The sequence below is a fragment of the Moschus berezovskii genome, chromosome 15 (assembly GCF_049115385.1).
Source record: "Moschus berezovskii isolate FMDL1 chromosome 15, NW_MosBer_1.0, whole genome shotgun sequence".
NCBI classification, from domain to species: domain Eukaryota; kingdom Metazoa; phylum Chordata; class Mammalia; order Artiodactyla; family Moschidae; genus Moschus; species Moschus berezovskii.
In genome coordinates this window covers 77,007,913-77,020,268 of record NC_142474.1, presented here as the reverse complement: position 1 = coordinate 77,020,268, position 12,356 = coordinate 77,007,913, and the positions used below count along the sequence as shown (strand labels likewise).

At 42.7% G+C, this 12,356-nt stretch overlaps 1 protein-coding gene across 1 annotated transcript in view; it reads left to right on the top strand.

Moving 5' to 3' along the window:
• Positions 1–10,721, top strand: part of PAK5 (p21 (RAC1) activated kinase 5) — a 247,551-nt gene extending 236,830 nt beyond the window's left edge. Inside the window, 5 exon segments of the mRNA XM_055426086.2 lie at positions 5,535–5,660; positions 7,673–7,807; positions 9,947–10,053; positions 10,340–10,407; positions 10,660–10,721. Of these exon segments, the coding sequence (XP_055282061.2) occupies positions 5,535–5,660; positions 7,673–7,807; positions 9,947–10,053; positions 10,340–10,407; positions 10,660–10,721 (498 nt within the window).
• Positions 10,722–12,356: the final 1,635 nt, after the last annotated feature.

Below are 12,356 nucleotides of genomic sequence, written 5' to 3'. Positions count from 1 at the left end.
TTAAAAGAAAACCACACTAGAGATACTGAAATTAAAACTGCCAATACCAAAATTTTGATATGTTCACCTCCTTAATCATTCAGGTTTCTTAAATTTACAGGCAAACAAAATATATTGGCAAAATTGTCCCTGCTCTCCTATCTGTGTAATAGAGTTGCAAATTTACTCATGCTTGAGCTTTGGAAATAACTATACACACAGACACAGACACACAATTATATAGCTTCGCTCTTTCTTAAAGTTAATCGTGACTTTTTCATGAAGCCCCAGTGGCTCAAAAAATTTTAAACTCTATTTTAATTCAGTCTATTAAATTTAGTCTGCTTATACAATTTAAACATTGTCTATCAAGTTCAACCACAGTAAGGTTAAACTGATTCCTTTAAAACCTGTCTTTCAAATTTGGCTACCACCTATTCCTTCTTTCCACCTCCCACCACTATCCTTCTCAGAATGGAGACAAATGAGGGTTATGGGACCTCGGGGTGAAGGAGACACAATCCATCTTCTTGGGTCTTGATGGTCCATGCCTCATCTTTACAGCCTCTTCTGCTATCTGGGCCAGTGACCACTGAGGGTTAACTGGTCCCATCAGCTGCTGGATTTTCCAGGAAGGCTTCTCTGCAATATTTTACTCCAGCATCTTTCCTCAAGTCTTCTTTAATGTGTATCTGTTTGTCTGGGTCTTAGTTGTAGCATCAGGATCTTCTATCTTCACTGCAGTGTGAGTAAAAGTACAATCTTTTTAAGTTGTAGCACATGGGATGTCTTCCAGTTGAGGTATGTGGGGTCCCTGATGGTATGGGCCCATCCCCTGACCAGCAGTGGGATTCAGGTCCCCTCCATTGGGGGAATGTAGTCCTAGCCACTGGATCACCAGGGAAGTCCCTCTTCCCTCAAGTCTTGAAAGCTGTCCTTGGGACTGGCTCTCCTGTCAACCATAGGTTTGTGCTGGGTGTTTCCCCATTCCTTCACTAAGATCTGGAGGAGAGAAGCTTCTGGACCCCTGCACACCATACAAAGGCCATGATGGGAGCCAGTAGCATTGCCTCAAGTTCATTTCCACTCACTCTACTGTGCCATCTCTCCATCGAGGCCATGTTGGGGGCACCCAAGGCTGGTGTGCAAGGGGGTTTCACCACTGTATCTATGCATGCATGCTCAGGTGCTCAGCTGTGTCCGACTCTTTATGACCCCATGGCCTATAGCCCACCAGGTTCCTCTGTCTGTGGGGATTCTCCAGGCGAGAACACTGGACTGGGTTGCCATGCCCTCCTCCAGGGGATCTTCCCAACCCAGGGATCTAACCCAGGTTTCCCACATTACAGGAAGATTCTTTACCATCTGAGCCACAAGGGAAGCCCAAGAATACTGGAGTGGGTAACCTTTCGCTTCTCCAGGGGATCTTCCCGACCCAGGAATCAAACCATGGTCTCCTGCATTGCAGGTGGATTCTTTACCAGCTGAGATACCAGGGAAGCCCCTTGTCTATACCCATTTTTAAAATGTTGCACTTTTCTCATGCTTGTTGGTTAATAGCCACTGTTTCCATTCACTGGAGTATTATCCCCCTTGAGCCTAACCCTGTACCAGGACTCCTTTTGCCTCATTAAAGATGGCAATGCCCTCAGGATATCTCCAGAAATGTGCTCAACTTAATGTCTAGATTCTGAATGGTCTAGATGACTCTGGTTATTGAATATGTTTAATATTGCCTCTGAACATAGATGCATATGCCTTCTCTTCCTTGTTTGTGTGGGGATGTGTGCTACTCAGATGTTTTTAAAGCTTGAAGTGGTTAGAAGTGATATATAACAAAGAATTGGGGCCTGATATAAGTCACAGTTCTTTGTCCTCTTCTGCAAATAATCCTAGGCTAAAAGTGATGGGTTATAAGGGTTTTCACTTCTCAGAACTGTAGATGCCTTTTACAATAGGGCAACAAGAATTATGGACCAGCTACCATGGCCACAGGCCACTCTTTTTGTTTTTGCCACACCATGTGGCTTGCAGGATCTTAGTTACCTGAGGAGGGGTTGAACCCAGGCCCCAGCAATGAAAGTAGCAAGTCCTAACCACTGGACTGTCAGGGAATTCCCAGGGCACTCTTCTTTATACCACACGGAAATTATATGATCTGAAGCATCTGCATATGATTCTTGATATGCCACAACAATTGAGAAAAATCATCTCTCTGTTAAACCAGCTTTCTCTAACATTCCATCTGGAGCAATCCAATTTGATGGAGTCCCACCCCCAAACCACACCCCACAAGTCTTGACCTGATTGGTGAGAAAATCATAAATAAGGAAATGGAAAAAGAAAAAAAAATTAATAATTTCCAAAACATTACCTCTGTTTCATCTGTGTTACAGCTTTGGTTCTAGAAACAGTTGTCTTCGGTAAGTCAGTGATGATTTTAAAAGGAAAACAATGTATCTCTGCCGTGTGATCTCCTGTCTCATGTATGTGTGTATATTGTATATGCACATCTTGTCCGACTCTTTGCAAATCTTTGAACTGTAGCCCTCCAGGCTCTGCTGTCCATGGGACTTTTCAGACAAGAATACTGAAGTGGGTTGCCATTTCCTCCTCCAGGGTATCTTCCCAACCCAGGGATCAAACCCATGTCTCCTGTGTCTCTTTCCTGCATTGCAGGAAGATTCTTTACCCACTCAGCCATTGGGGAAGCCATATTCTGTGTATAAAACCCATATATATGTCAATATCAAATAAAGTTGATCTAATAGCATGTAGTTTTTGAGTACCTACTGCTTTTTCAGATCTTAACAAGTATAGTATGGCTTCACAATTAAAAGGCAGCTCTGTTGCCTCTGAGCAAGGTCATTCCTAGCTGGAGTGACAAAATCAGCATTAGAAAACAGTTCAAAGTTAAACGAGTGCTAAATTCTCACAAATTTGGAGATCAAGTAGATCAATAAGGGCTCCGAAGAAAAATTCTGGAGAAAGTGAGAAGTGATAGGGCTTTGAGGTATGCTTATATATTGAATATGCTTTCCCACTAAGTTTAGGAAAAAGGCACAGATGTCCCCTTTCACCGTTCTTTGTCAACAGCATAGTGGAAGCACTAGCTGATGGAATAAAATAAGAAAAGGGATAAAGGTATACAGACTGAGAAAGAAGAAATTAAAACTCTCTTTGATCAAAGATGACATGATCACCAATTTAGAAAATCTGAAAGAATCAACAAGAAAAACTAGAACTAATAAGTGATTATAATAAGGTTGCAGGATAGGAAGGACTCAGTACTATCAAGATGTTCTTTCCAACCTGACCCATAAATTAAATCTGATCTTCAGTCAAAATCTCAGCAAGTTGTTTTGTAGGTATTGACATACTGATTCTAAACTTAGCAGTTCAGTTTAGTTTAGTTCCTCAGTCATGTCCAACTCTCTGCAACCCCATGGACTGTGGCACATCAAGCTTCCCTGTCCATCATCATACCAATAAAACAGAATAGAGAGCCCAAGAATAGACTCACATAAACAGAGTCAACTGACCTTTGATAAGGGAGTAAAGGCAGCACAAGGCTTCCTAGGTGGCACTAGTGCTAAAGAACACGCCTGGCAGTTCAGGTGATGCCTGAGATGTGGGTGCGATCTCTGAGTAGGTAAGATTCCCTGGGGAAGGGCATGGCAACCCACTTCAGTACTCTTTCTTGAAGAATCCCACAGACAGAGAAGCCTGGCAGAGTCACAGTCCATAGGGTCACAAAGAGCTGGACACGACTGAAGACAACACAGTGGAGCAAAGACTGTCTTTTCAACAAATGGTGCTGGAACAACTGGATATCCACATGCTCAAAAAATAAATCTAGACATGAAACTTACACCCTTCACAAGAATTAACTCCATGTAGAAACATATACTGGATGGATGTGTAGTTTTAGAACAAAGGAGAGAAATCTGCATCAAGCCTGGGAGGGGAAAAAATGTATCTAGCAAAAGCACATAAAAAGGGAAGAGGTGAGCGCTGGGACCTGAACTCCAGGGAGCCCAGTATTAAGGTGTGGGCAGCAGAGAAAGAGCCAGAAAAAAAGACTGAAAACCATTAAGAGGTGTATAAAGAGGATCAAGGGAGAATTTGTTCCTTAGAGACCATACCTTTGATTATGGCAATTTTCACTCCAAATGGCCGTTCTGAAACATTGCCAACCAATGCCTGAAGCATTTTTTTAATGCATTCTGTTATCACCAATAATCCTAAGTGACAATCCTCTCCAACCAGATCAGGTCATCATGAGCAGGAATCAAGCCTCCCAGAAATAAACTGAATCATTGTCACCTGGAATATATAACTTGGCGGGGTTCCTAATGATGCGATGTGTTCTTAAGAGTATTCTTTAAAGCTCTGGGCAAGAAATCTCAGGGTTTTCTTTTCTGATGACCTCTAAAATAAACAACATATATACATGCACAATGGGTAATTAAGTTGAGCACCTTGAAGTCCTAGTAACTGTTAACACCCAGTTTCTATGCCCATATTTCCATTGGCGACTTGAGTTATCCTGAGAGAGGAGGAAAACCAAAAATAAAGGGGAGCCTGTGTCTACAGTGGTGTTCCAGCATCCTTTACAAGCGGGGTCTTGCAATAATTCAAACATAGAAATGAGGTTGGTTATTTGAATCATCTCAGGGTATTTAGAAATCCAAATATGTTCAGTGGAAAAAAACCTATAGTGGTTTGTACAAAACTTGCTTTGTGACTAGCAGTTTATTTGCAATAAAGCATCATCTCTTACATTAAATGGAAGTAGTGGCCTTGAATTTTGATGAGTTTCTTGTTTTGGGTGTATTATATTATTTCATGATTGTATAAAAAGATAGCAGCAGCAGGAGTTAAACATTTGAAAGTCAGTCCTGGTGGGGCCATGAGAGCTTTTTTTCATTAAAATGGGTTGTCCTTTTCCAAAGAAAGGGTCTGAGAGCCCCTTCTCTAATATATCCAAGGCTTGTGAATGACAAGATGATTTTGCTTTGAAGCTGAAACTTTTGTTATATTTCTACATTTTGAAGCCAGTATATTTTTAAGATTTATTTTATTGAAGAATACTTGATTTAGAATGTTGCCTTAATTTCTGTTATTCAGCAAAGTGGTTCAATTGTACATGTGTATATATACATGTGTGTATGTACATTCTTTTTCATGTTCTCTTCCATTGTGCTTTGTCACAATACTAAATGCAGGTCCCTGTGCTCTACAGCAGGACCTTGCTCTTTGTCCATCTTATACACGCTGTGAGCATCTGCTGACCCCAACCCCCATCTGCCCATCCTCCCCTCCCTGGCAACCACAACTCTGTTCTCTCTGTCTGAGTCTGTTTCTTTTTCATAGACAAGTTCGTTTGTATCGTTTGTTCTAGGTTCCACATATAAGTGACACCATATGGTATTTGTCTCTCTCTTTCTGACTTACTTCATTAGTATGAAAATCTCTAGGTCCCTCCATCTTGTCCCAAATATTGAAGTCAGTATTTTTAAATGGTTAGTTTGTTGCATTCCTTTCCTTTTCAGATCAAGCTGTCTGACTTTGGTTTCTGTGCTCAAGTTTCCAAAGAGGTGCCGAAGAGGAAATCACTGGTTGGTACGCCCTACTGGATGGCACCCGAGGTGATTTCCAGGTTGCCATATGGGACAGAGGTAAGGAGGTGATGGTCGTTGCTGGGGAGTGGGCAGGGCCTGGCTGAGATGCAAGGTTCTGAGCTCGTTAATGACCCCAGGAGACCAGCTTGATGACTTTTAACTCCACATTCGATTGCCATTCACTAGACTTTTCACAGAGCAAGTGTGGCAGAAGAGAGTTTGTCTACCCTTGGGGGTGTCATGACAGCATGGATTGAGCAATGTACGTAGGTCTCGAATGGGCACTGGGGAAGAGGCACTCCAGCTCTCATCTAACCCCCAAGGCCAGTGCAACCTGAAAAGTGGCTGGAGACTCACAGATGAGCAGGTGTTTTCAAAGGATACAGGGTCAGAGAAAGCTCCACAGATTGGGGAGAATATTTGGGTGAGAAATAATGTTTTCCCATAGGAAAAATCATACATGAATATTGCAACATATTTTAGAATATGGCACAATTTCTGTTTCTTCTGGAAAGGAAATAACTTCTCATAATCTATTTTTGTTGTTACTGACTTTTAAATTTTTTTTAAAAAGTCTTTTTTATTGAATTAGTCTTTAAATTTTACAATTTTCAAAAAATTTCATACACATGATTCCATATAATGGCACAGTAACCTTCTGTTTTTTTAATTCTTCTATCCCCTTGTTGCCCCTCCCTCCTCCCTCTCCCCACTTGTAACCACAAGTTTGTTCTCTATATCTATTAGTCTGGTTCTTTTTTGTTTTATTCACTGGTTTGTTGCATTTTTTAGATTCCACACATAAGTAATGTCCTACTGTATTTGTCTTTCTCTGTCTGAGTTTCTTCACTTAGCATAATGCCTTCCAAGTCCATCTGTGTTGTTGCAAATGGTAGCATTTCATTCCTTTTTACGACTAATATCCCATTGTATATATATACCACGTCTTTTTTTATCCATTCATCTGTTGATGGACACTTAAGTTGCTCCCATACCTGCTCCTAATCTATTAAGGGACAAGGTTTGGATACATAAAGTGAGGGGCAGAAGTGGCGGAGGGCCTTCGGGGGAGGGAACAGTGTGAATAAATCTCTGAGACATGAACACACAGGGAGGCAAGGAGCACGTTCGCCTGGGCACACGGCATTTCCACACACTGTGGTACAGGGGCCAGCCCTGGGCGGGGAGCCCCGAGAGGGGGGCAGGGACCAGTGAGCGGAGGACAGCAGCCGGACTGGCGGCGGACTCTCCTTCCCTGGCGTGCTGCCCTCGGATAAGTATGCCTCTTGCTTATCTCACCGTGGTCCCGAGAGCATCAGCTCTCAGTGGAGGTCACTTGTGGGCGACAGCAGGAATGCAGCTAACTGATAAGAGGTGTAACGAGGGACGCGGGAGCCGCCAAGGCCTGGGAATTTATAGCAGCTCCGGCACCTCATTGCCCCGACTTCCCATTCTTTAAGCGGGAAGGGTTGCTTGTCACGTCTCTCTTTCCTTTCTTCCAGTCTCTGACAGTGTTTTTACAGAATACAGTTTTGTGTACACTGCTTCGGAGTGATAAAACAGAAACGGAAAAACCTAAATACGGCAGCAAAGAACTTAAAAAGTCAACTTAATGAAAGAATCAGGAGATATTGTGTTGTGCAGTGTAGCTCTTTGGAGTTTGTTAGGAATATGCCAAAAACTTTTGTTATTTTTTTTATGGTTTAAATGTAAGTTTCTTCTCCGTTCGTAACATAAAACTTTGAATGGTTTTCTCATCTGACCTGATAGACTGGGAACCACCCAAGTTAACAGGATTTTTTTAAAGGTTCTGAATTTCAGAGTAGTAAGATATTCCCATGTACCTAACTGTCAGAATCTTCACTGAAGTTGCCTTTAAAAAGCAGGCGAAGACCAGTAGCAAACACTTGGTCACTCAACCGTTCAGCCGATAAATCTGAACTGTAGATTTTGAGAAGTTACAAATACCATATGAATTTATGAATGAGTATGAATCTACTGGGCTCCCTGGCCATACTCAACCTTTCAGAAAGTTCTCTTTGCCTGAGATAATCACTGTGCCTAAACAGGTGGACATCTGGTCCCTTGGGATCATGGTGATCGAGATGATCGATGGTGAGCCCCCCTACTTCAACGAGCCCCCGCTCCAGGCCATGCGGCGGATCCGGGACAGTTTACCTCCAAGAGTGAAGGACCTGCACAAGGTGAGAAGCAATAGCCATTGCTGGAACCCCACACTGTTCTTTGATTTTTCCCTCGCTCTGAGGTTAAAGGCTGGCACATCACATCTGAGAGTAGGTCCTGGTTTCTGGGCACGGATCTTGGGTTGTTTTCTTAATTTACTTTTTAGTCACTTTAAAGTGCTCTGTTAGCTTCTGCTATACAGCATCACGAATCAGCTACAAGTGTACCGAAATCCTCTTCCTCTTGAGCCTCCCTCCCACCCCCCACTCACCCTTCCAGGTCGTCACCGAGCACCAGACTGCACTCTCTGTGCTGCATAGCTTCAGACTAGCTGTCTGTTACAGAATTAGAGTTATTGAGCTCTTCTTGTTCACTCCCTTGGGCAAGTGAGTCTGCCCCTCCCTCTCTGAAGCTCCTCTGTGAAATTGGGTACATGAGCTCCTCTCCCATGGGTGGGTGCCTCTCAGCACTTCTGCACTGAGAATTTAAGGCATGCTGGGGGCTGTTCTAATGACCAGGACATCCCCGCTCAAAGCCACACATTTCCTGACTCTCAGAGGGGTTGCGTTCTAGTTGGGGAAGCAGATAACAAACTACATATGATGGATGATCAAAATAATTTTAGAGAGTGGTACATAGCAGGAAATGACTAAAACTCTGTAAAGTGATTGAGAGGGGGCAGAAAAGGAATTGGGAGTTAGTTTTGGCTGAGGGTTGAAGGGAGTCCTTTCAAGGGACTGGAGCCTGATTGGCAAAAAGGAGCAAGTCATGCAAAGTTCTGGGATAAAAATATCCCAGGTGTAGGGAGGAGCAGTTCGAAGACCCTCAGCCAGGGCAAAGTGAGCAAGGTGAAGGATGAGGCATGTCAGAGGGTGGACAGCGGCAGTGAACAGCATGGTGAGGGAACCAGTGAGGGTCTTTCCTGGTTTCCAGGCATCATCAAGTAGAGCCAAGCTCAGAAAAAAACGATGCTAAGTCAACGAACCACCACTGTGCGGCCACCAGTGGGGCTGGGCTTGCTGAGAGAGCCGTTTCCACAATCCCACTATCCCCCAAATACTATCAGGGAGAGAATTGTTTGTGGCAGCATTGCCTCTTCCCTCACGCCTACACCTTAGGGAAGAGCCCCTGGAGAATCACTCATGTAGGCTGGGTGGACCTGCAACAAAGCAGGGAAACTGCTTGAATTGAACAAGAGCATGAAAATTTTACAACATTGGACAGTTTAAATAATGTGCTGTGCTCAGTAGCGTCTGACTCTTTGCAACCCCCTGGACTGTAGCCCACCAGGCTCCTCTGTTCATGGGATTTCCCAGGCAAGAATACCTGAGTGGGTTGCCATACCCTCCTCCAGGGGATCTTCTCGACCCAGGGAGCCTGGGTAGGAGTATGGAATATATAGGTGTATATATAATATATGTGTGTGTGTGTATTTTAAAGAACTATTGTAAAACATATGCTTTTTATGTTCTTGAATGTACATAAGCTATAGTGCAAAAAAGTAAATTACAAGAAACTAAAGGACAAATGCTATCTGTTGTCATATTCCTTAGGGAAATTTGTTTCTCTTCAAGAATGGGAGAGAACTACCCTCGCAGTCCGGTGGTTAAGACTTCCCTTCCAATGCAGGGGTTGTGGGTTTGATCCCTGATCTGGGAGCTAAGATTCTGCATGCCTTGAGGCCAGAAAAATAGAAAAGCATACAGCAGAAGCAATATTGTAACCAATTCAATAAAGACTTGAAAACTGGTCCACATTAAAAAAAAAAAAAAAGGAATTGCACAAAGCCTAGATGGCTGCATGGTTAGAAAAATAAAAAAATAAAACTCATTCCATGTTTATGACACTGTTCATCAAATGTCTGTGACCAGCGTCTGAACATAGTGGCTGCACCGTAAGAGTTGCTGTTGTCTCTTATTTAGTACATATCTTTGTTGTATTGTCATTTACTCCTATTATTTCAGGTTTGAAAAAGATAAGGAAAACAGCGTGCGTTAAGAAAGGCAATGCCTGCTTTTGCTCCCATGACCTCTTTCTCTTCGATTCCAGAAATGGAATTTGGCCTTGTGGGCAGAAGGCTTTCCTGGGAGTTGGCTGGGAGGCCGCGTGGGGGGCCTGGGTCGGGTCAGTCCTCAGGAGGCTGCCTTCTGTCCCCGCAGGTCTCCTCAGTGCTGCGGGCCTTCCTCGACCTGATGCTGGTGCGGGAGCCCGCTCGGAGGGCCACAGCGCAGGAGCTCCTCAGACACCCGTTCCTGAAACTGGCGGGGCCGCCGTCCTGCATCGTGCCTCTCATGAGGCAGTACCGGCATCCCTGAGCGGAAGTCAGAGGAGCCGCAGCGGGATGAGGCTGCGAGAACGGTCCAGGAGAGCGCCAGGGCCCCGAGGACGCGCCGCCGGCCGAGACCCAGAGCCCCGACTGATGGGGCCGCGCGCCGCCGGCAGGGCTCGGCAGACCGCGGCGTCCTCGTGCGTCTTACACAGGCATCCCTCCGCTGACGGCTGGCACGGTCGTCTGGGACATGGCTTTAACAAGTCATTATTATATTTTTCAGCCTTTCATCCAGCAAATCAGAAGGACTCAGTACAAACTCCGTTATGGTATATCCTAGCCACATGCAGGGTAACGCGTAGGATTTTCTATATTGAAAGAATACTTTTCTGGCAAAAAAAAAAAAGAAAGGAAAACAAAAAGCACTTTTTTCTTAATGGTAGCAGTGTAATGTATTTTGCAATGAATTTGTAATTTTTCTGTACGATAGTTTTGATAATTTATAGTACTTCGATGTCACGTAGCCATTGTATCAGTTGAAGTAATACCTGTTTACTAGCAAGAGTTTGAAAAAAGTCTTTCCTACTTTTTTATCCCTTTCAGAGAACCAACGATTCTTTAGGAACTTTGAATATTGAATGACTCTCAATCACCGTCAGCTTTAGTAGAATATCTTTCTTATCTTAACAAGTGTCTTATGTGATGGAAGAAGACTTAAGAGTGATGGTGATGGGGCGGGTGCACATTCCATTTATCCAACCAAAAATAATGCAGTGAAATTTGAGCCGCGGTATACCACCAGAAATATTCCTTGGGAGAAAACTAAATATTTTGAAAAATCACATTTTCCTTCAAACCTATTAGTAGTAGTAAACCATCTTTTGCACGGCAGTGTGTTCCCCCAGTACCTTCTCTTAAATGAGTATGACGTCCCCTTGTGGCCAAATTTCCCCTCCAAGGAGCAATTTCAGCGCTAGGATGGTTTGATGTGTCTGTGGGAGGTGCTGAACTCCATGTTCCGCCCCTTGATTCAGCACCCCAGTGCTAGGGTCATTTGGACTTCATTCCCCGAATTGAATGTTTCTAGAAGACTGTGAGAATTCTAGTCTCACAGAAGGAGAAGAGAGAGAACAGGGCAAGATGTTTGGTTTTGTTTGTCACTGTGTTTAAAGCTCTGTATGCTAGCCCACCAAACTCTTGTCTGTGCTGAACTTGGTACCGCAGCATTCATTGCTATTGTTTCTGTACTGTACTGGAAGTCTGGACTCTAGAGGATGCATTAGGAAAAGGGGATTTTTCCCAGGTGTGATCTGAATTCAGTTGTGACCACGTTATGTGTTTCTGACATAGGAGAGTTGTGCTGCTGACTAGATCTTCTTGAATGTTGATAATCATGAATGACTACTACAATACATTTTGTGTTGCTTGTTGGAAGAATTTGCATGTTAACTGTAGGCCAATATAGATTTGCCTTTAAGACTCTGGAAAAGCTACATAGTCATCATTAGTTTCTGTTAATTCTGCATCAAACAAAAGCCATTTCTTACCAAACTGGAAAACCAGAGGCTTTTCTTAATGACTTCACATACTGTAACAAACATGAATTTAAAATTTTGAAAATGCTCTGGCTACTCTAAGCCTAGTTAAGAATGTTTGTAATTAATAGGTTGCTAATTATTTATTATAGCTAAAAAGGAAAAAAAGGCATAAAATGACTTTCTACTGTTTAGATTTTCAGTTTTTTGCTAAACTGGAAATGCCTCATCATAAATAGGATCTATAATTTTTTTCATAAAACACAACACACTCAATGTTTTATCTAAAATATTAATATAAGGATGTAAGAATGAAAATAATCTAAATACAGAAAATGTCAGATACGGGACATTTAACCAGTACTATGTAGAAGTAGAAAGGAAGCAAAAAGAAAAATCTTTTTTTAACCAGAGCAAATATTAAAAACCATTGCAGAAAATAGTGGATTTTGGATTCCAAACATTTTTCGACAGTGTAATGGAGATTTTTCTGTAATTTTATTATCACTGGGTCTTTTTTAAAATCTTCATTGAGTTTACCAAAAGTTACTGTAGCTTAAAAGGTTTGTGAGCACTAATTATTGGCAGAAACTGCTCTTGCAAATAAAAATAAATGTTTGCCTTTTTTCCCACAGTGTCATTGGAAACTCTAGTGATTTCCTGAATTTGTTTCTTGAATGACAAGAATGATGTCTTTATGACCTTGGGGAATGCAAATGAGTTTCTATAAAATTATATGTAATATCACATTGACATGAACCACAG